This window comes from Chinchilla lanigera, unplaced genomic scaffold (assembly GCF_000276665.1).
Source record: "Chinchilla lanigera isolate Chin_1 unplaced genomic scaffold, ChiLan1.0 scaffold00080, whole genome shotgun sequence".
Classification (NCBI taxonomy): domain Eukaryota; kingdom Metazoa; phylum Chordata; class Mammalia; order Rodentia; family Chinchillidae; genus Chinchilla; species Chinchilla lanigera.
The window spans coordinates 9186716-9208155 of record NW_004955481.1 but is presented as its reverse complement, the minus strand read 5'-3'; the positions used below and the strand labels follow the sequence as shown (position 1 = coordinate 9208155).

The following is a 21440-nucleotide window of genomic DNA, read 5'->3' as shown; positions in this document are numbered from 1 at the left end:
GTGCTCAGCCCAGCGCCTAGGGCGGGCCGAGTCTCAGAAGAGACTCAGCTGATCCTCTTCTCTCCTCCCTCCCTTCCCCTCCTTTCTATCGCCTTGATGTGGGAGCAGGACCGGGACTCCCTGGCCCTCGGCCAAGCAAGCCCAGCACAGGGCCAATGAGCAAGTCACCAGATGCCACCCCATTCCCTGGGAGGAACAGTCGCCCTCTGGTTCTGTGCTGTCTGACCCCTGCTCCACCCATTAGTACTATTTCATCTACTTGTAATTCCGCTGTCATTTGTTGGGGGAGTTTCAGCCAGCTCCACTCCCAGGGGCAGGAACAGCGCTGTCTGCCTCTGCGATCTTGGGAAAGGAGTGGGGAGGGCTAAGGGGAAGCCACTCTTCAGGCCAAGAAGGGGTCCTGGGGCAGGTGCTGGCAAAGGAAAGGAGAAATGAGGCTGGGCCGGCCAGCCGTGCTGCTGCTCTGAGGCCCAAAGCCAGGAAGCTAGGAGAATTGTCTCCATTTCCTTGTTCTGGCAGGGGTACAGGTAGGGCTGGGGATCTCAAAGGTCTCCTCTGGAACAAGCATTCCTGGGTCCCAGAGCAAGAAGGCCGAGGATTTCTGCCACTCACATCCTGTCTCCCTGCCTCACTGTAAGCCTTGCCTCCCCAACGGCCCAGCCCTGTAATTTGGAATTCCCTGCAAAACTCACTGCTGATAAACGTTCACCCGGCACCCCGGCACAGCCTGTGGGCGTGTGTGGGGGAGGGCACGGTGCGGGGCACAGGGCCAGAAGAGCAAAAGTGACTATATGGCACAGTGGCAATTGTTCCAGAGAGGCCGGGCTCAGGCTGCTTCCAGCTCTGACATGAGTTCCCTGGATGGCCGAGATGAGTCACTGCCCCTTTCTAAGATCTGATGTCTTCTAATAAGTTTGTCTCTATGTATCTCTTTGGACTTGTCAGAGACCTCTGTAGTGGTCCTAGCAGGGATGCCCAGCTCGTACTGATCACAGCGCTCTCCTTCCTCCTGGACTCTATGGCATTTGTTGTAGACGACCAGGAGGAATTCTCCCTCACTGGGAAGGGAAGGGCACAGGACTGCCTCTTCTTCCTCTGCTGTGTCCTCCTCTCCTTCTCCCTTCGCAAGCTCCTGTTCGCTGAGCATCCTCCTGGCTAAGGCACTGAGCCAAGACCTGGGAGTGTGGAGGGGACACGAAGATGACGTCATTTCCACCCTCCAAGGTGCTTACTCGGGTGGAGGCGTCCATATGCACAGCCGCGGCACAGCTGGGAGGTGCGGAGTCAGCCGGGTATTGGAGGCCATGGAGGAAGTGTAGGCGTTGAGGGAGGACAGAGGAGGTGACAGAACAGAATGCAAGAGCTGGGTCTTACAGGAAGAGTCATAAAGCCCCTTATTAATGCGGGAGGGAGGGTATCCTGTGGTTAGCGCTTGTGTGTGCAAAGGCAAGCAGTGTGGGAGGGCAGGCAGAGTGTGAGCCGATGGCTGCCAGGCTACAAAGGAGCCAGAAAAGAGGACCTGGGCCATGTCAGGGAGGACCACAGGCTTCAGTGGCTCTGCCGGGCCCATCTGTGGGTCTATAAGTCATGACCATAATGATTGTTAGCACCCAGTGCCTGCTCTACTCGGAGCCAGGTCTAGTCATCCAGGGCCTGCTCCACTTTGCCTTTCGCAGCCTCTATGAGGGCTGTAACATTAACACTTTATTTTCTTGATGAGGAAACTGAGGCACAGAAGAGCTATTTACCTAAAAACGTTTTCCTGGCTAAGAAATGACAAGAATTTGAATCCAGGTAGTTTGGTCTAGAGCCTGTGTTCCAGGCCACCAAAGGGCTGGGATGCAGCCCCCAGTGGTACCAGCTGCTCCAGGCTCTCCTCCCTCACCTCACCCACTGTCTCCGGCAGACGAGGGAGGGTGGAAGCCAGGAGCCAGACTTTGGGGTGTGGGCATCTGTGCCCAGTTCTGAACATCTGCCTCCATTTGGATCCGATTATGCCCCTCATCTCTCTACAGGCAGGAGCTGCACCTGCTTCCCGCTGTCTTAATCAAGCCGCATCCTTGTTTCCATTTACGGAGCACCAGGGTGGGAAGAAGTGTCCCCTGTGCTCAGATGAGGACTGGCAGGTGAGGAAGTCGGGGCAGACACTCGAGAAACCTCCGGTTTCCAGAGGAGAAAGCAGTGGCCGCTGGAAGTCACACCCCAACCCTCAGACCAGCAAGTGCTTCCCAGTGCCCGGTAGCCTTCTCCTCCAAGACCCATGTTCCCCGATGCATCAGCCACGCCTCTCCCACATGAAGCGCGCCCCAAGTTCAAATCCCACCTTCGCTATTCATCTGAGACCTTCCTTAGCTGAAATGCTTACATTCTCAAGCCTCAGTTTCCTCATTTATGTAAAACATGGTCTATAATACTCATCTTCAGGATTGTGTGTATTGTACACAATATTCCCTTAGGTGTCTGGCTTGGGGCCAGCACCCAGGAGCGTCATTCTTCGCTTTGTATATCCTCCTCCTTAGATCCCTATGAGGTACACAGTGCTATCGTTCTCATTTCTAGGGAAAGGAGCCAAGGCATGGGCTGGGAAGTGACTTGCCTAAGGTCACATGGGTGGCAAATGGCACTGGGGTTAAAGCTACTTATCTTTCTCATGGCCATTCCTCCAGGATGGCCAACAAGGTTGGCGTCTTGGTTACTTTTCTCTCATTGCTGAGACAAAATACCTGACTCCCAGAATTAAGAAAGGAAAGGTTTATTTAGCTTACAGGTTTTTTTTTGGTACCGGGAATTGAACTCAGGAATTTGCACTTGCCGGGCAGGTACTTGTGCCCCTGAGCTCTATCCCCTGCCCTTAGCTTACAGTGTGCGGAGATTTCAGTCTATACTTGGCTGGCTCCAAAGGAGAGTGGCACATGGCAGAAGGCAACAGTTCATGGTGGCAGAAGATAGCAAAGCAACAAGAGCAAAAAGGGAGGAGTGGCTGCAAGCAGCCTCTTTCTCTCCCTTACATATGCAAACTATCTGCCCCAAGGTGAGTGTAGCACTCACACCCATAATCCCAGCATTAGACTATGGATCAATCAGATATCTAGAAGCCTGCCCCACGACTGCATGAGGATGTGGGGGGACACCCAGACACAAACCATAACAGTTGGCCTGCCCTTATCCAACCTTGACTGCCAGCTCCTCCCGTTTCCCTGCATCTATACCTTGGTCTCCTTGTTTCTGGTCCCTTCCCTCTGGTTTGCCTTGTAGGTCTGTCTTTAATGACATCCTTAACTCTCATCTTTCTCGGATTTGGAATCCAAGGCTTTGTTCTTCAGTCCCAGCTCTGCTACCCAGCTGCAGGCTGTGACTATTGGTCAGTTACAGTCACAGAGAACCTCTGCTTCCTCATTTGAAGCACAGGCAGAGTCATGTTATGTTTTAAGGTGGGCATATCTTGAGGTCAGGTAGTGCCACATTCAACTCCTGCCTCGGCCTTTTGCTGGCTGTGTGGCTGTGGGTAGTTTATGGAAGGGAGCCTGATTCCTTACTGGTAGGAATAAAATACTCACCAAGTGCCCAGCACCAAAATCATTAAACAGCAGGACAAGGTAAGAGGACACCTGGATTCAGAATCACAGTGCCTGGGCTTAAATCTGAGCCAGACAAGCCAGAATCCATGTGACCTGGGAAAAATTCTTTAACCTTTTTGTGCCTGTTTTTCCACCTGGCTTACACAGGTGCTGGTAGTAATTCCTAGCCCACAGTATGGTTGCGGGAATTAAATGAGATAATACAGGTAGAACTCTTAGAACAGTGCCCTGTGCTTAGTAAGAGGATAGGGAATATTGGCTCCTGTAGCTCAGGATTGTTTAGGGATTAATTAAAACTATGGAAGTACTTTTTAAATTTTTAAGCCCTGGTCCAATACAAGGTACAGATCATTCTCATCTGCCTTGAATGTCAGCTGTTTCCCCTGTCAAGGTGCAGGGATCAAGACCCGCTGCATGGTCTGTGTCTTATTGTATGGGCTTTGGCATCTTGGGGAAAACCAGGAGACCACCTGCAGAAGCCAGGCCCACTTGGAACCAGAGAAGCAGGTAAAAGACTCCCCAAGCTTCTCAGTACTTTCTGGGATATTAGGACCTCCAATCACCCTCACCCCACACTCCAGCCGGGGGTTGGGCTGGGGGGACACCTCAGCAGCAGCAGCAGCATTTGGCTGGGGTGGCAGGAATGGCAGTACAGGAGAGAAGGGGTTTTTCTCCTTCGCTGCTGTTTTCATTTGCTTCCCTGCGGAGCTAATGCACAGAACTGCCGAGGCAGTAGCAGGGCAGCAGCGGCTCAGTGCCAGAGTCCATCAGGCATCGGCATGCTAACCAGAGCAGCAGCACTGAGGCTCCTCTTGGGCTGAGTGGCAACGCTGGGTTTGCGCCTTCAAGGGCAGGATGAGGAGGTGGCCTAGCTGTTCTCAGGACTCACAGGGAACCATGCAGGTGGCCATCTGGCTTACTCTCTCACAGCTTAGCACCTGCTGGGGAAATGGACACAGCTGGATTCAAGACCCAGCTGGGAGACCTGAGGCAGAAGTTCTGTGTCTGAGCCTCAACTTTCTGATCTATAAAATAGGCACAGTCACAACTTCTCCTTTACAAGGCTCTGGGAAGGATTCAAAGAGGTTAGCATGGAAAACACCTAGCCAGTGTTTGGGTCCCAGTGAGACTCTTAGGGCCTGTGGTTCTGACTAAGTGACCCCGAAGCCAGGTGTGGTGGTACATGCCTGAAATCCCAGCATGTTAGGAGGCTGAGCCAGGAGGAGCGCAAGTTCAAGCCCAGTTGGGACAACTCAGCAATTTAGCAAGACCCTGGCTCAGAATAAAAAAGAAATTGCGGTAGGGGCTAGGGATATAGATAACTGCAAAGGCCCTGGGTTCAATTCCCAGGACTGGTGAGAGGGAAATGGGAGGGGTTGGAGAGGAAGAGAGAAAAGATAAGATTATCCTGTCCAGAGTGGTCCAGCTTGGGCATTTTAGATCCTTGGGACTTAATTTTTCCTTCTGAATAGAGAATACAGAGCCTTCTTATGGAGTTACTCTTACTTAGTTTTCTTTCCTTCCTTCTTTCCTTCCTTTCTTCTGGCAGAGCTGGGAATTGAGCCTAGGATCTTTGCACTGAGTTGAGTCCCCAGTCCATTCATTCATTCATCCATTCATTCATAGACAGTATCTCACTGAGTCATTATATTGCCTAGACCGGGATTGAATTTGCAATCCTTCTGCCTCAGCCTCCCAAAGGATTGTACTATGTCCAGCTGCACAAATGTTTTCAGGACCTACTGAGTACCACACTGAGGCTCCCAGGAGAGGTGTGGGAGGGAAAGGACTTGGACAGGACCCAGCCTCTCCCTTAGAGCTCACAGTCTAGTTGGTGAGGCAGGTGCAGGCAGTTGTGAGGACCAATCAGACAGCAAAGGAGCTGGGATTTGGAGAGGTGGAGGGACCAAGTGACTGGCTCTGCTGGGGCCTCAGGGAACTTCAAACAGTGTACTCCATGCAGGTGGGTGGTGGTCGTTCATGGGGAGGAAGTGAAATCTGCACAGTTTTCCTTGTACCAGACTGCAGAGGGCCTTGAACCTCAGCCAGACTGGGGCCGGTACCTCCACAGGGGCCTCTGATGGACCTGGGCCTCCCCAGCCGGCTGGGTGCTGGCTCACTGCCAATGATACGGGTAGAGAAAAGTGCTCGGTTTTGCCAAACCTGAGGGACTGTGGCTGACAAGGAACTTTCTGACCCTCCCTCCATTCTCCATGCTGCAAAGGCTGTGCGACAGTTTCCTTTAATTAACAAATTTCCTTGGTGTCTTTACTTTTCTTTTTCCCTTAGGATTACTTGATATCCAAAGTGTGGCACGGAGTCCCTGACAGTAGAAACTTACATTCCAAAAACAAAATGTAGAATGATACCTGTGAAATAAAATTTTTCATTTTAGTAACTTATATGTACACTTTAGTAGTGTTACATTTTTTCACATCGTTGTGTAACTGATCTGAACTTTTTCATCTGGCAAACTGACCCTCGGTTCCCACTTCACCTCTCCTGGTTCCTACTCTCTCCAGACCCTGGCAATCTCCGTTCTACTTTCCGTGTCTGTGATTTTGACGATTCTAGGTGCCCTGTAGAAATGGAATCATACCTATTTAACTCTCCATGGTATTTCCAAGGCTTCTCTGTGTATGAGATGCCAGCATTTCCCCCTTTCATCTTTAAGACAGAATGGTACTCCGTTCGATGTACCTACTTCATTTGGATTTTTCACCCACCCATCCATGGACACTTGAGTTACCTGTACCTTTGGGCAACTGCAAACGCTGCTGCTGCTGTGAGCGTGGTTGTATGAATATCTATTTAAGTCTTTGCTTTCAGCTCTTTCCTCTATACCTAGAACTGGAATTGTTAGATCACATGGCAATGTCTATCCTTAATAATTTTAAGGAGCCACCATACTATTTCTGGCCACAGATTCACAGGCTGGAGAAGCTTCAGAAACCACACAACTCTGCTTAAGGACAGGGAGTTGGGGGCCCAGTCACAGGTTCTTCTGTCTCTTATGTGAGTTGGTGGTCCCAGCCAGGCTGGAGCCAGGTGTTTAGGGTTCTCTCTGTGTGTCTGGAAGACACTGAGTTGTGGTGATTCTGCCTCCCCTTCCTTATAATAGATAGTGATATGGGAACCCAGAGAGAAAGAGGCATTCTGAAAGTCACAGGGAGTGGGGCGGTCACACACAGCCTTGTGTGCTCTGGGTCCTCAGGGTACGGGACTCTTCTTGTGTTGAGCCTTTAAGAGGCAGAGCCTTACCCTTTGGTCTGCAGAGAGAGCCCTCATCACTGACAAGGGTTCAGGGGGTGCTGTAGAAACAGCACTGCGTGGAGATATCTTCCTTCTTCTTTCCCCTCCTCTTGGAGGAGCCAGTGGCTCTAGGGCCCCTGCAGTGTGCTCCTCTGGTCAGAAGAGGCATGGAGCATCTTTTCCAGTCCCTTATGCTGGAGGAACCGGTAGCCTTAATTTGGACCTTAGTTTCCAAAGCTTCTGTATTCTTTTTGATTTATAGGCAGGTAAACCAAGGCTGAGAACAAGGCACTGTGCCGAGAGGATGGATGAAAAGGAGCGCCTCCAGCCCCTGCAGATCTGATGCCATGGGCTCCCAGAAACCTCTTGCAGCATTAGTATTGCTGGGGACCCAAGGGAACAGCTGCCCCGCATGTCTTTGCCCTCTGGTTCTGAAGAGGTTCTGTGCCCTGAGGGTCAGCCTGCCACCCCTGAGCCAATTAAAGCTAGAAGAGATGCAATATGTGAGTGAGCTCAAAGGCCGCCAAGTCTATAATAAACCTCCCCATTTGGCTGCCCCCTACCGGGCCCACCCCACTGGACCGCACCATGGATACATTAGGTGGTAGCTGATACGGTATCACTTATTTATTACAGAGCACTTAGGCAGCTCTCTGGGCTTCTGCCCAGGTGGCCTCCTCCCCTCCTCCCCGCTGCCCTGTCTTCATGCTCAGGCCCTGCTCCTCTCCAGGGTGCTCGTCCCTGCTTTGTCCAGTCCTGTCCTGAACTTCCTGGTTGGAGGCTAGGTCCATTATAGTCACAGGACAGCACATGGGGCTGGGATTGACATTATTAACCCCCAAATCATTTAAGGAAGCTGCCTCTCAGGGAAAGAGTCTTATTCATAGCTGGGAAGTGGCAGAGCAGGACTAGATCCTGGTGAAGTTCATCAGATGACCAGCCAAGTGCCTGTGTAGCCTCCTGGCCTCTGGGAGCTGTGCTAGGAGCAGACTGGGGGTCTGTGGTCCAGCAGGGCCAGTGACCAGTGGGCGCTCCTGCTTCAGAAGCCAGTCTTTTCATGGATGAGGGGAACTGCAGGTCTGGTGGGGTTCTAGAATGGGCTCTGCCCCTTGCTGGTTGTGTGGACTTGGATCAAGGACTCACTTGGTTTCTCTGGGCTAAGCTGCTGCCTATGTCCTCACTCTGGGAATCATAACCATGCTGAAAATCCTTCCTCACAAGGTGGGAGCCCCACGTGATGATGCAGTGGGCCTGAGCAGTTGCCGGCAGTTTCACCGTCCTCAGCACAGCACTGTCTCTCTCGGGGGGAAGATAGAAACTCGAGAGCTGGAGCTTCCTGCCAGCAAGGCCTGCCTCATACTCCGTGGGTTCCAAAAAAGCTTCCTCCCACCTGAGTAGCCCTATCTGAGGGGACGGTCAGCCAGCCCCTCTTTCCCACCTAGTCTTAGTGTCATAGAAGTCAGAGCCCGGAAAGCCTGAGGCCCAGAGAAGGAAACAGGCTGGCCCAGGCTTACACAGCAATCAGTGGGGGAGTGCAGTCAGGCCGGGCTTTGCCGGCCAGTTCTGTACCTCTGGCCTGGTTGGGTGGCTCAGCACAGGACCTGCAGACAGCTCAGATTCCTCCCTCATGGAATGCTTGCAGCACAGGTAGTGTGCGTTCTCCCAGGAGAGACCCTACCATTCACCTTGTGCCCAGGACTGGGCTCCTGACTGTGCCAGGACCGACAGATTCAGGTGTGGGGAAGTTATTATCTCAGCCGCCGAGAACATTTGGGGACTTATCATAACGCAGCCCTGGCTTCTGTTTCCTCGCGGATAAAGCTGAGGAAGCGAGGTTCAAGGGTTGTTCCAGGACAAGCTGCTTGGATGCTTTGACTCAGCTGGGAGTCCAGCCTTCTCTGAGAACCATGTGATCTTCTGAGTACACTCAGAAGACCCAGGACTAGGTTTCAGGCTCTGCCTGGCTCTGGTATCTCTCACAGGCAGGGGCTTTGTACATTATCTGATACCTTTTGCCCTCTGGCCCTGGTCAGAGTCTGGCCACACTGGGCACTCTAGGTGAGCTGACGTCAGACTTGTCTGACTGTCATGCCATCACCACCCCCAGGCCGCATCAGCGGCTGCTTGGCTGAATAATTCATGGGGCCTTGTTTACCCTTCCCTTCCACGCTGTTAGTGGCTCTGGGAAGTCCCACCACAGCCTCCTCCAGGGTCCAGCTGCCCTGTCTTCCACCCTCTCTGCAATTTGGCCACTAGAAGGTGGCTCCAGGGCTGGGCTGTTCATTGGCCGTGAATTATTCAGGCCTTGTTTGGCTGGAGCCAGGACGGATCTGGGCCATGGAGTTTGTCCTATTTGGGGGACACACAGAGGAAGAAGACATGAGACAAAGTGGTCTGTGTGTCCACCTCCATCCAAGTTGAAGCCCACCCTGTGGGATTCAGGGTCGTCTGCCGGTTTTGAGCTTCAGGGAGCAGACTGCCTAGGTGAGGACTCCCAGTACCTATGGAGAGAACAGAACACAGAGCACCACTGGGCCTGGGTTGTGTGTCGCCTGCAGGCCTTTGCCGAACAGCAAGGGATGACACCATCCCTAATCTAGGGCCCAAGACCTCAGCTGGAGTCAGGCAGCTCAGGGGTAAGTCCTGATCCTACTTTCCAATGGAGTCACTGTGGGCAGGTCCCCTAGTCTCCCATGCTGCAGTGTCCTCATCTGTGACAGGGGATCGTGACGGCGGCCACTTCCCAGAGCCCACACATCGCACCTGATCAGAGGTACCAAGTGCTCTCCCTACCCACCTCACCATGCACCCGGTTATTTGTTTGCCTCTCTTATCTTCGCTAGAACTTTTATAGAAAGGCACTGGGTTATATTTTCCTCTGTATCTCAAGAACTAGTAGCTTCTAGTAGATGCTTGGTAAATGCTCATGGAATGAATGAATAAGTGAGCGTGTGAAGAATTGCTCCCCAGAGATGCAATGGGCTGATTGATGAGGCAGTGAGTCAGCCCCTTATTGCTGAGAGTGTTCCACTGGGTCACAATTCAGCAGGCATCCACAGCAAGGATTGATGCCTGGCTTGAAAGATGCTCTCAAAAGCCTCCTCCCCCCTCATTAAGCTGCTGCAGTTCTCGGATTCAGTGAGGAAATGTGGCTGGTAGGAGTCGGTGGGGAGAGTAGGTGATGGTGATGTGATGATGACAGTAGAAATAACGGTAATGACAAAGGGCCAAGTCCCTTGACTAGAGGTGGGAGAAAGCTGAGAGTAGAACTGGGTAATATATTGGTCCTGCTTCTCACTGTGCCATTGTGCCCCTCAAGGCACGGAATTATGGGCTTTATGTCTATACTCCTGGTGCCTGGCACATAGTAGGTATGCAATAGAATGAGTGTCATTAGTCCTTGGACAATCAGGCAGTCTTAGACCCTACCCTCTTCCTAACCCAGCACACAAACACCTCCTCTAACTGTGGGCTTTCTACCTTGTGCTTTGCCTCAGTTTCTCCAGTCATAAAAATGGGTCACATGGATTGTTTTCCTTCCCCTGGAACCTTATCTGAACTGGCCTGTCTCACCCTCACTGCTAGAAGAGGGCAGGCGGAGCAGGCTGCCTGGCTGGAAGCTGCCCTCAAGCTTCTAGGCTCCGTAGTCATGGGGTACCGTGCCCACGCTGTGAAACACTGATAAGCTATTTTGATATTTCTGTTGCTTTCAGAGAGACAGCTTCCAAGATTCAAGACCAGGTGGTGCTGGTCTTTTTTTGGAGGTGCTAATTAATAATTTAACTTCATATAATGATAATTTTATCTTGTTGCAATTTGTGGATTTATGATTATCTCATCCATCCGGTGCTGGGTGCTCAGCTCGGAGTGTCTCCTGCGGTCTGTCTGCTACACATGCTGCTGGGAAAATTTCCCCACAGGGGAGAGGCCCAGGGAGCGATGTGGGCGTAGATGGTCTCCCAAACACATTTCCTCCGTGGGTCTCGGACTGTGGGGTTGGACAGCTTCCTGGAACCTCTCAAGAGCTCTTTGGTCTGAGAACAGGAGAACGGAGCCGGTGACCTCTCAGCTTTGATCATCTTGGTGTCTCTGGAAATGGGTACTGGGGGAAGGCTGGCATCACAGACTGTCACAGTGGGAAGAGCCCCAAGCTAATGTCACAGCTGGTCCAATCTCCTCCTTCACAGTCAGGGAAACTGGGGCTGGGACAAGGAGGGACTAACATAGGACTCTGCAGCAGCCAGCCGTAGAGCTCATTTTGAACTCAGATCTTTGCATGCACCCCAGCTACATCCTGCTCTCCAGAGCACATCTCTCGACCCCAGCCAACCGACCCTAAGGGACTGGGCATGCAGTTGGCAGTGATCCAGGAAATGAGGGTTGGGCCCTCTGAAAGTTCCCAAACTGCCTTTGATTCTGGCAGCTCAAAGCCCGTAAGTCCAGCAAGGATAGATAGGACGTGGGGCGCCCTCTTCAATGCACACAAATCCCTTTTATGGACTTAGATTGCCTTTAACAGGCACTGGCATCGGTGGCCCTGTTGTCCAGAAGTGGGTATGATCTCTCAGCTGACTTGGAAAAGGCAAAATATTTAGAACCAGAGGCAAAGGAGCAGTGGAATTTAGCTGAGGGGATGGGAGAGCATTCCAGACAGAATAAAAAGAGGAAGGCTCCGGCCTTCAAACCAAGGGACATTTGAGGACACAGTGGGACCGGAGAAGGAAGCCAGACCAGGTTTCAGAGGGCTGTCTCAGTGCTGTCCTCAGCCTCTGAAAGAGTTGAAACCAGGGTGGGTTTAATGACTGTTTGCCTTTAGCGGCTGCAGTTTGCTCCTTCCGTACTAGAAAACCTGGGCGGGGTGTTAGTAGCCGGGTCTGTGTCTGGACTGGGTGGAAGGCTCTGCTCAGTCCCCTCTCATTGCTGGGCAGAGCTAGGGAGAAGGAGGAGGCTGCTGGGCTCCTCCTGTCTGCTCACCAGAGTTCTCCTTCTACCCAAAGCTGGGCTGCTGACCAGGCCCCAGCTTGGCCTTAGTCCATGCTAATGAGATGCTAATGTGGAAGACCAGATTGGATGCAGTATCTGAGTGTTTGGGGACCCTCTTGACAGCTCGAGAAACCCTCCAGCCACTCTAGGAAGCATGAGCTCTAAGCCAGGATGTTCCTCTGGCAATTGTGCCTGTCGCTTCTCATTACAGTTGATGCCCACGGCACCTGCCAGGGGCCCAGGGCAGAACTGGTCATGTTCTCTTCCAGAGACCCCAGGGAGGCTGGTGGTGGCTCATCTGGCAGAGTTGCGGGGAACTTGTGAGGCTCTGGATGTTCCAGGATGCAGCCTTGCCCATTCTGGGTTCCCTTGGCTGTAGCTCAGGGTTCACAATCTCACAAGGACCCCTCTTGCTCATGCTTAGAACATTGTGGCCACGTTTGTTTTCATTTCTCCAACCTATGATAGATCATATTCAGATGCATGTCACTGGTGACACAAGCTTTCTCCTCTAGATGCTTGAAATTCAAGAACCTTAGACAGTTGGGTCAGAAGGGTTCTTAATGATCAGCAAACGCAGAGGGCTTTTTTTCCAATCCTTAATTTTTTTGTTTGCCTTAAGAATTATCCAAGTAAGATATGTATAAAGCATCTAAAACTGTCAAAAGGCTTATAATAAAAAAACACTCTTTCCGCACTCTTTCTACCTCCACTCTTGCTTTCAGAACAACACATTTTTAACTCTTTCAGCTGCTTTTTTTTTTTGATGTTTGCCTTTTGCTTCTTAATAATATGCACATGCAGCTATTTTTGCTTTATCAGTGTTAAAACTGACTTCTGAACTCTTTGCTATGATAGATGAAGATTTTGCTCTGTTGTCTGTCCCCTTCTTTTTATATAGTCACATTGCAATTTTTAGTCAAATCGAGAGCATTATCATGAATGTGCAAATGTAGCTCACTTACAGTCAAGCAATAGGCTATGTTATTTTCTTCCTCATACATTTTTCTCCCTCTGATGTGGCAGAGACAGCTAGTGCTCATCAACTTTCCAACTGTTCCCCTCCATGCCCCAACTTCCTTTGCAGTTAGGTGGGGATATGTGCTCTGAATGATCTCTTTGGATTAAAGCGAGTAAGAGCCCATGTCACTCTCCTCTGTTCCCTAGTGAGAAGGTGATGCAGGTCATGGGTTCCATGAGGCGCAGATACAAAAGAAATGACTACCTCTTTATCAGCATGTAGTGTAAGACAGAAATAAACATGATGTATTGTGGCATCTAGCATTAACCACTCTGATAAATATATTCAGAAGCAAGAGTCACATTTCAGTGGCATCATTTCCTTGAACTTTTCTGAATGTTGTACCAGATCTGCCATACCATAATCATTAGGACTTTTACAAAAGAAGTTAACACTTTTTTGGAGTGCTGGGGATTGAATGGAGGATTTTGCGCATGTAGGCAAGCATTCTACCATTGAGCCACTCCCCCACCCAGGATTTTAAGCATGATTTGAGATCATCGATTGTCAGTCAGTCACTCTTCTTTTCCTAGATTCTTTACCTCCTTGAGTCTTGAATTTCTTTTTTCAGTCTAGCCTATTGTTTTTTTTTTTTTTTTTTTTTCCCCGGTACCGGGAATCAAACTCACGATGTTGCGCTTGCCAGGCAGGTCCTGTGCCGCTGAGCTAAATCCCCAGCCCCGAGTCTAGCCTATTAATCTCTATACCCACTGCAAAGCTTTTGTTCGGGATGCATCTCCTGCCAGTCTCCCTTGTTGAATCCTGTTTTCTGGATTCTACTTTCTTTGTGTATTTCTCAGATTTTCTGGTGCATATCTTCTGGTAGCTTACTAAATAAAGGTATTTGCAAAATGAGTTTTCTGAATCCTTACATGTCTAAAACAGTTTTACGTTGTCAACATATGTCTCAGTTGTAGATTGAGGTATATTAATTCTGTATTGAAAATAATTTCCCCACAACTTTAAAAGGCACTGCCCCATCATTATTTAATATCCACTGTTGCACTCTGAGAAATTTTACAACTATATTTCTTTGTATGTAACCTGTCTTTTCTTTCTGGACACTTGCAGGATCAATTCTTTGTCTATATATTCTGAAATGTCACAGTACTATGTCTTTGAGTGGCTCTATCTACTGTTCTGAGCACCTGGTAGGCTCTTTAGTGGAAAGTTCCTACATTTTAGTGCTGGGAAATTTAAATTTATTTGAATTCTTTCTTTGATAATTCTCTACTATTTTCTTTGTTAGTTGGGTACTAGCTCCCTGATTAATCCTTGCATGAATTAACCATGGGTGTAATAAAGTTGCGTAACAACCCAACTCAAAACTCGGTGGCTTAAAGCATGATTGCTTATTCTCTAGGCTGAACTTGGCTGGGTGGCTGTTAACGCTGGCTGGGCTAAGCCACACATCTGTGAAGAGGTGAGATGTTGCTTGATCAAGAATGGTCTTTGCTAGGGGTTCATCTCTGCTCCACATGTCTGTCTCTGTCCTCATGGGATGAATGCTTTTCTCATGAAGATGGCATGGACAGCGCAATCCCATCAGAGTTTTCCAAGCCTTTGGTCACATTCTGTCTTTGATCCAAAGCAAATCAGATGGTGAAACCTGATTTAAGAGTCAACAGGCCATTTTAGTAGTAGAAGCTGCAAGGCCATGTGGCAAAAGTTTGGAGATTGAGATGAGTAAATAATGACGCCAAATGATAAAATCTAGCACAGTTCTTTAAATCATGTATTTTTCATTTTCCATGTCTTTGTCACTTTGTTTAGTTTCCAAAAGATTGAATTGATATGTTTTCCACTACCTGTTGTATATTTTCTCTCATATTCTTGTTTTCAATTTTCTATAGCCCTTTTTTGTTCTATAGTTTTTCCTTTTGCATAGTACCCTATTCCTGTCATATAAATGCATTATCTTCAAAATATTTATTAGAATTTTCTGAAAGACTTTTAAAGCAAATTTTCAGCATTATTTCTTTGTTCCTCCCCGTGCCTTTGATGTACTTGGTCTTTGCCTTGGTGGTATTGCATGTAGCATGGGTGGTCTAGAGGATGGTCTTGGAGGCAGGCTACTTAGATCCACAGTTTGTCCTATGGCTTATTCACAGCATTGCTATACTTGGGCTTGGTTTCTTTCTCTCTCAAGATTCTCATCTGTAAAATGGGGGCAGAACAGCAATCTACTTACTTCACAGATTGTTGGGATGATTAGAAAACTTATTGCATGAATAGCACCTGGAAACATCCCTAGAGCACAACGTGAAGACTTAGGTATCAGCGCTGCACCTCAGAAATCTCTTTCCAAATAAACACGCAGTATGGAAAGCTGATCTGGAGTTTCCTGTTCTGTGGTAAAGCCAGTGGAAAGCTGAACTTCAGTGTGTAATGTTGAATGGGGAGGCTGCTCCTGCAACTGAAAATCATATTGGCTTTTCAAGCCTTTCCCCCTACTCATAGAGATAGCCTCCTAGTACAGTTGGCAGTGAGGAGTTCTGACTTCTGAGGGCCTGGGGCTCCCATGGACTTCAATTCAGACTCCATTGAGCCCATTGTATCAGTTAGTGTTTACTAGTGGAACAGATATAAAATATAATATAATATAAATGGTTGTATGAAGGGTTTACAAGTAGGCTTACAATGGCTGCCTGTGGAATCAGGGGGTAGAAGAATTCAAAATGGCTGTCTGCACAAAAGAGAGCCAGAAGATCTAGTTGAAGTTTGAAGGCCTGGAGTTCACCGAAAAGTCTGATGTGAGTCTGTGTTGGAAAACCAGGGTAAAGACTCTGGAAGCCTGAAGGAACTGGAGACCAATATCCAAAGGCAAAGGCAAAGACTGGAGCTCTTCCTCTGAAGAAGGAGAAGGAACACTTTCTTCTTCTTTCCCTTTTTATTCCATCCGGGCTACCAGCCTATTGGTTGGTGCCACCCACACCCAGGGTGGGTCTTCCTTCCTCAGTGTGGCGTACATGTCAACCATCCACAGATACAACCGGAAGTGTGCTCCACTAATCTGCTAGATATTTCTTAATTCATTCAAGTTGACACATCACAATTAATGATCACTCTTACTAGCATCAGATCACTCTTACCTCCTGCATCTGAAGCCTTCCAGACCTGAGCCCCTGAGCACTTTGTGTCATTTTTGGGGTTCTAGGAGAGAGAGGAGACAAAGCCATCTTAATCTAGAAGTCAGAGCTACACTTTCAAACTGTTCTGATTGCAGAAACTGTTAGTCAGGGATACTTCCTGCCAGCCAGGGTGCAGTATAAAGAAAAGCAGAACTGTGGGACTTAGTGGGTGAGGCCCGGGGACCCCACTGTTCCCAGCAACCCAGCCTTGAGATGCTGCTAGTGGAATTTCAGTGGTTTGCACACTGACGCTCAGCCATTCCTGCTCGTGCCCCCCAGATACCCAGGCTCAGAGAGAAAAGCATCTGGAATTCGGCCTCTGATCCCTGGCTCAAAGCCCTTCCTTCCACACTTTGAGGTTTCTAAGTAGAGGCCATGGTAACTGATTTCCACATCGCTGTTCTCAAAAAGTTAAGGGTAAAGTCCCAGCTTCCTCCCCCAAACTCCTTCTGGGTCTATTTTCTTTGATTCTATCTTGATATTCTATTTTCATCCCACCACCTCTGGTGATAATAACAAGGGGCCCATAACTGCTACCCACTGAGTAAAGTAGCTCTACCTTTTATTTGTCCTAAAATATTCTCTTCCATCATTTGACCCCCTCCGGCCTCTGTGACCTAAGTTCCCAGCAGCTCCTATCTAGATGTCAGTGTCCCAGGCAGTAGTGTTGCTAACTGCTCCCCTCTCCCTCATCCCACAATTTAAAAATCTTCTTAGGTCATGAAGTTCTAACAACCAGCCAGGTGGAAAACACCCCCATCCTTCCATTCTTCTCTCTCCAGAGCAAAATTCTGTCACCTTTCCAGGTTCAGCACAAATGCCACCTTTTTAAGGAAGTCTTACTTTGAGTAAGTTACTTGATCTCCTGAGCTTCATTTATTCATCTGTAAAATGGGCAGTGTGGGATCTGCCTTACTGGGCTTTAGGGAAGAACAAATATGTTAATGTAGGAACTGGCAAACTGCTGGGTGCACATATACCAAATGACTCCATAAATGTTAGCTGTTATTACTGTGTGTGCATCTATTGCAAAAATGTCCCATTCTGTCTTTTGGTGTATGTCTAATTTCTCCGCTAGGGGGATGGGTCTCAGCTCTGACTGCACATTAGAATCACCTCAGAGGCTTTTTACTGCCACAGATGCCTGAGTCTCACTCTAGTTCAACTGATTACGAGTCTCAGTGGCTGGGGCCCAAGTATTGGGATTTTAAGAACTAACAGAATACTGAACTGGAATATGAGCTGCTGAGAGCAAGGGTCAGACCCTATCCATTTTAATATCGTGTACAGTTCCTGGTATCCCATAGCTGTTGAGTGAATGACTGAATGAGTGAGTGTTGGACACAAAGTCAAAACTGGAATGAAAAGATCTTTGCAAGTTTTTTTTTGTTTGTTTGTTTGGTACCTGGAATCAAATTCATTACCTCGAGTTTGCCAGGCAGGCGCTGTGCCACTGAGCTATATTCTGGAACTGTAAGTAGGGATCTTACAGTGAGTCCTTTAAGAGCAAACTTGGCTGGATTATTATAGGGGACCCATCAGAGGGTCCTGGGAGGCCCGTGCATACTTGGGATGGGGGCCTCCTCTAGGACTGGGCAGGTCACATTTATGTGCATATAGCCTGCAGTTTGCAAAGTGACCTCACCACTGTCCCACCAATGGAGACTGCTTATTCTGTCATACTAGTAGCCCAGTGGGTGGATAAGGAAACTGGCCCAGAGACATTGGGATGCCCCCAAAGTCCTACAGTCAGAAGGCTACAGTCAGGCCATGAGCTGGTGTCTCCAAATACCTGATGTCATATTTAGTCAGTCTGTTTGGAATAAGGTTTGGAGCCATGTATACTGGCTTCTGAGAGTGAGGCTGTGCAGAGGGGAGGCAGAGAAGTGGAATTCATTGGTTTTAAATCTCCAATTCCTTTTGTGAAAGTGGGAAAGGAGACCTGGGATGGAATTCCTGTGTATGTGTGTGTGTGTGTGTGTGTGTGTAGACATACTTACGTGTGTGTGCACTATTGTGTGCTGCCACATGAATGACCATGTTGTGTACTTGCTGCCTGTATGTGACACATGTGGCTATGCACACGTGCCTGGGGTTGCTGTGTTGTTGTTACCATGTTGAGTGTGTGTATTGTGCACATAGTGTGACTTTGGAAGTCTCTCAGAATCTCAAAGCCTGCTCTTCCAGCCTTTAGGCAGTCCACCGCAGCTGGCGGTCCAAGGATCAGTGGCCATCCCTCCTCAGGAAGGGGCATGAAGGAGGATACCCTCTCCCCATGCCTGGTCTTCCCCCTTCTCTGCGAGGCACCCTGTGACTTTCCTCCTCCTGGCCTGCTGCTCCCACTACAGTGGCTTCTTGCCAGAGAAAAAGAAGCAGACAGTGCATGCAGGAGACTGCTTCCCTCACTGCCTTTTGCCTGCTGAACCTTCCTGTCTGGCAGGCTCGCTTCTGCGGGAAATTTCCCTGGGCACCTTTACTCCCGACTGTGTGTTAATTGCTTAGTCTCCAGCTTCCCCATCCACCTTGGAACTGGACGACAGGGTCACCTTGCCACAAACTTTGTGCCAGTTCAAGTAGTAGGAGACAAGAGAGACAGCTAGGAACCAAGGGAGTAGGCAAAGAAGGAACCTAGGATAGGGTGCTGTAGAAGGGCTGAAACACACAGATCTGGCCCTCACTCCTCCCCTCCCTTCCTCCTCCCTGCATCTAAATGCACAGAGGACTTGCTGCAGTTTGGATCTTAAGTGTCTCCCAGAGGCTCACATGTTAAAGTTTGGCTCTCAGCTTGGTGCTAGTGGGAGGTGATGGAATCTTTAAGAGGTGGGGCTTTATGGGAGGTCTTTAGGTCATTGGGGGTGTGCCCTTGAAGGGGATTATGGGGGAACCAGTCTCGGCCTCTCTTTCCTTTTCTTATCCTGACCATGAGATGAATGGTTTTGGTCCACCATGCACTCCCTGCCATGTTGTGCTGCGTGCCCACCGCGTATCTAAAAGCAGGGAGTTCCCCCAGTCATAGACTGAAACCTTCAAAACTCTAAGCCAGAATGAATATTTTTTAAGGTGACTACCTTCAGCATTTGTTAAAGCAGAAGAAAACCCTAACCCAGGACCCATTTCAAGGTTGGAGGTTCTTGAAAAAAGGTGATGTACCTGGTTGTCCAGAGACCTGAGGTGATGTAGCAGGAGTGTTTCAGGTCTGGAGGAAGTCTTCCCAGGGGACAGTAGGAGGTGAAGGACTGGTGGCTCAGAGGGCTGAGATTTACCTGGTTTGAGGCAGAAGAGTGGTTTAGGTGGACAAGCTCCTTTCCTCATTTTGCTCCCGTTAGTGACTACAGCTCTCTGTCCCCTCTCTCTAGCGAATCCGCCCTCCAGTCCCCAATTCTTCTTCCCTGCTACTCACGTCCATTTGCAGCCTGCCTCATTAGACCTTATATCAGTGGGTCTGATGGATTCCTACAGCATCTGTGGCAGTTCTTTTATGATGCTGAAGATGAACTGAGGGCTAAGGCAGGAATTCTTTCTTTGAAGGACACAAGAGTCTTCGAGTCTAGTCTTGAGCTTGTAACTCTGATGCTGTGTAAACCTGGACACATCCACAGTGCCCTCTGTGTTTTGGCTTCTTTACTGATAAAAAACCAAAGATTTTGCAGGTGCCCAGGTGCTCCATAGAAGGGCATCACAGTGGACTTCCAGGGTTCCCCTGTGCATAGACCCATGCCCTGGAACCAGTGATTTCCCCCTCTTCCAAAAGAGGCTCAGGGAACATCAGTGGCACTGGTGGTGACAGAGGGGCCACAATTATGGGAAGAGGCAGCTTCTAACCTCACTCTCCATGGACAAACCAGATGGCCTGTGATGCAATCTTCAAGATGACTGAGATAGAACTTACCAGGAGTGGAAAGTCCACCAGACTGTGAGTTCCTGAGGGCATGTCTGGTTCCTCCTCTAGTTCTTCACATTCTGTCTCCTGCTGATGCTCAGGGAATATTTGTTCAAGAAGTGAATAACTGAGTGGAGAAGAGAGAATCAAGATGATTAGATAGAAAACTGAACGAAAAAGGGATCTGAGGTTCATGGGTCAAGGGAAAGGCAGGAGAAGCATTAGAGAGAACTGACAAGTTAGAATAAGCCTGTGTTATGCCATGGTGACAAACAATCCCAGGACCATGGAGGCCAAAAGCAACAAAGAATTATTTCTTATTCATGCTACATGTTCACGAGGGTAGGCAAGGGGACTGCTTATTGCAGTGACTCAAGAGGTAGGTGGGTGGAGCATCCTCTGTGTTGAACATTGTCAGTCATGTGCAAAAGCAGAGAACTTTGAGGGTCTCACACTAATAGTTAAACAGTCAGGAAGTGACATTTTGACTTACAGTCCATGGCTAGGAACATAGTTACTTTTTCTCATGATCCACTGGCAAGAAGTAATCACCTGGTACCCCCAACAACAACCACAGGAAATGCCATCCTACCCTGTGCCTAGAAGACAGAGTGATGGGAGTACTTGATACAGCACCAGCAAGAGTGATTGAAGAATTGCCCATGGAGAACTAGCAGGGGAGGGGACAGCTGAAATTTCAGATCATCACCAACCCACAGCTCTAAGCCTGTGGATTGTATTCCTGTCAGATCCTCCATTCATGGGCATAGTGGCACACACCTGTAATGCCAGCATTCTGGGAAGCTGGGACAGGAAGATCGAAAGTTTGAGCTCAAGCTAGCCAAATTAGTGAAAGAAAAGAAAAAGAAAGAAAGAAAGAAAGAGAGAAAGAAAGAAAGAAAGAAAGAAAGAAAGAAAGAAAGAAAGGAGGGAAGGAGGGAAGGAGGGAAGGAGGGAAGGAGGGAAGGAGGGAAGGAGGGAAGGAGGGAAGGAGGGAGGGAGGACTGGGCACATATTTCAGTACAAAGGCCCTGAGAGCTAATAGGGGAAAGGCTGGTGGCATATAAGTTGAGCATCAGTTGTGTGCCAGGGTACTCTGATCACTAGGAATATAAAATAGATACAGCTTCTTCCCTGAGGGAGTCAACAATTAGATAAGAAACACTCAAGTATGAAGTAGCCTGAAGATCTGATATCCTAGATCCAAACTGGAAATTAACGAGCTGAGGAAAGAGGAGACAGTAGGGTCTGCAGCTGTATTTGGTGGTTGTTGTATTTTCTCTTGCCATCTCAAGTTCAGATTGCCTATACATAAGCACAGGCCAGGACGATTAATGTGGTTTCTGATTCCTGCCATTCCTGGAGGAGAACCAAAGACTGAACTCAGAGTCTTAAAAAAACCTTGATGTCTCAGTAAGTTACGTGCTCTTATTAAAGAGACTATTTCATTCTGTTTATATTTTTACAGATATTATCCTGGTGACATCGTGCCAGTCGTGTTCTGATCTCCCCAATTCAATCAATAAAATATCAAAATGAGGGAGACAGAGAAGGGGAAGTAGAAGAAGAAGAAGAAGGAGGAGGAGGAGGAGGAG

General features: G+C 48.8%; 1 protein-coding gene across 1 annotated transcript in view; it reads right to left on the bottom strand.

Moving 5' to 3' along the window:
• Positions 1–826: 826 nt before the first annotated feature.
• LOC102012965 overlaps positions 827–21440 on the bottom strand; it is a 24766-nt gene continuing 4152 nt past the window's right edge. Inside the window, exons 2-6 of the mRNA XM_005402931.1 lie at positions 19855–19972; positions 19116–19228; positions 15927–15987; positions 10749–10864; positions 827–1175 (exon numbers count right to left, since the gene is read on the bottom strand). Of these exons, the coding sequence (XP_005402988.1) occupies positions 827–1175; positions 10749–10864; positions 15927–15987; positions 19116–19228; positions 19855–19896 (681 nt within the window). The 5' untranslated portion in view covers positions 19897–19972. The remainder of the gene's footprint in view (positions 1176–10748; positions 10865–15926; positions 15988–19115; positions 19229–19854; positions 19973–21440) is intronic.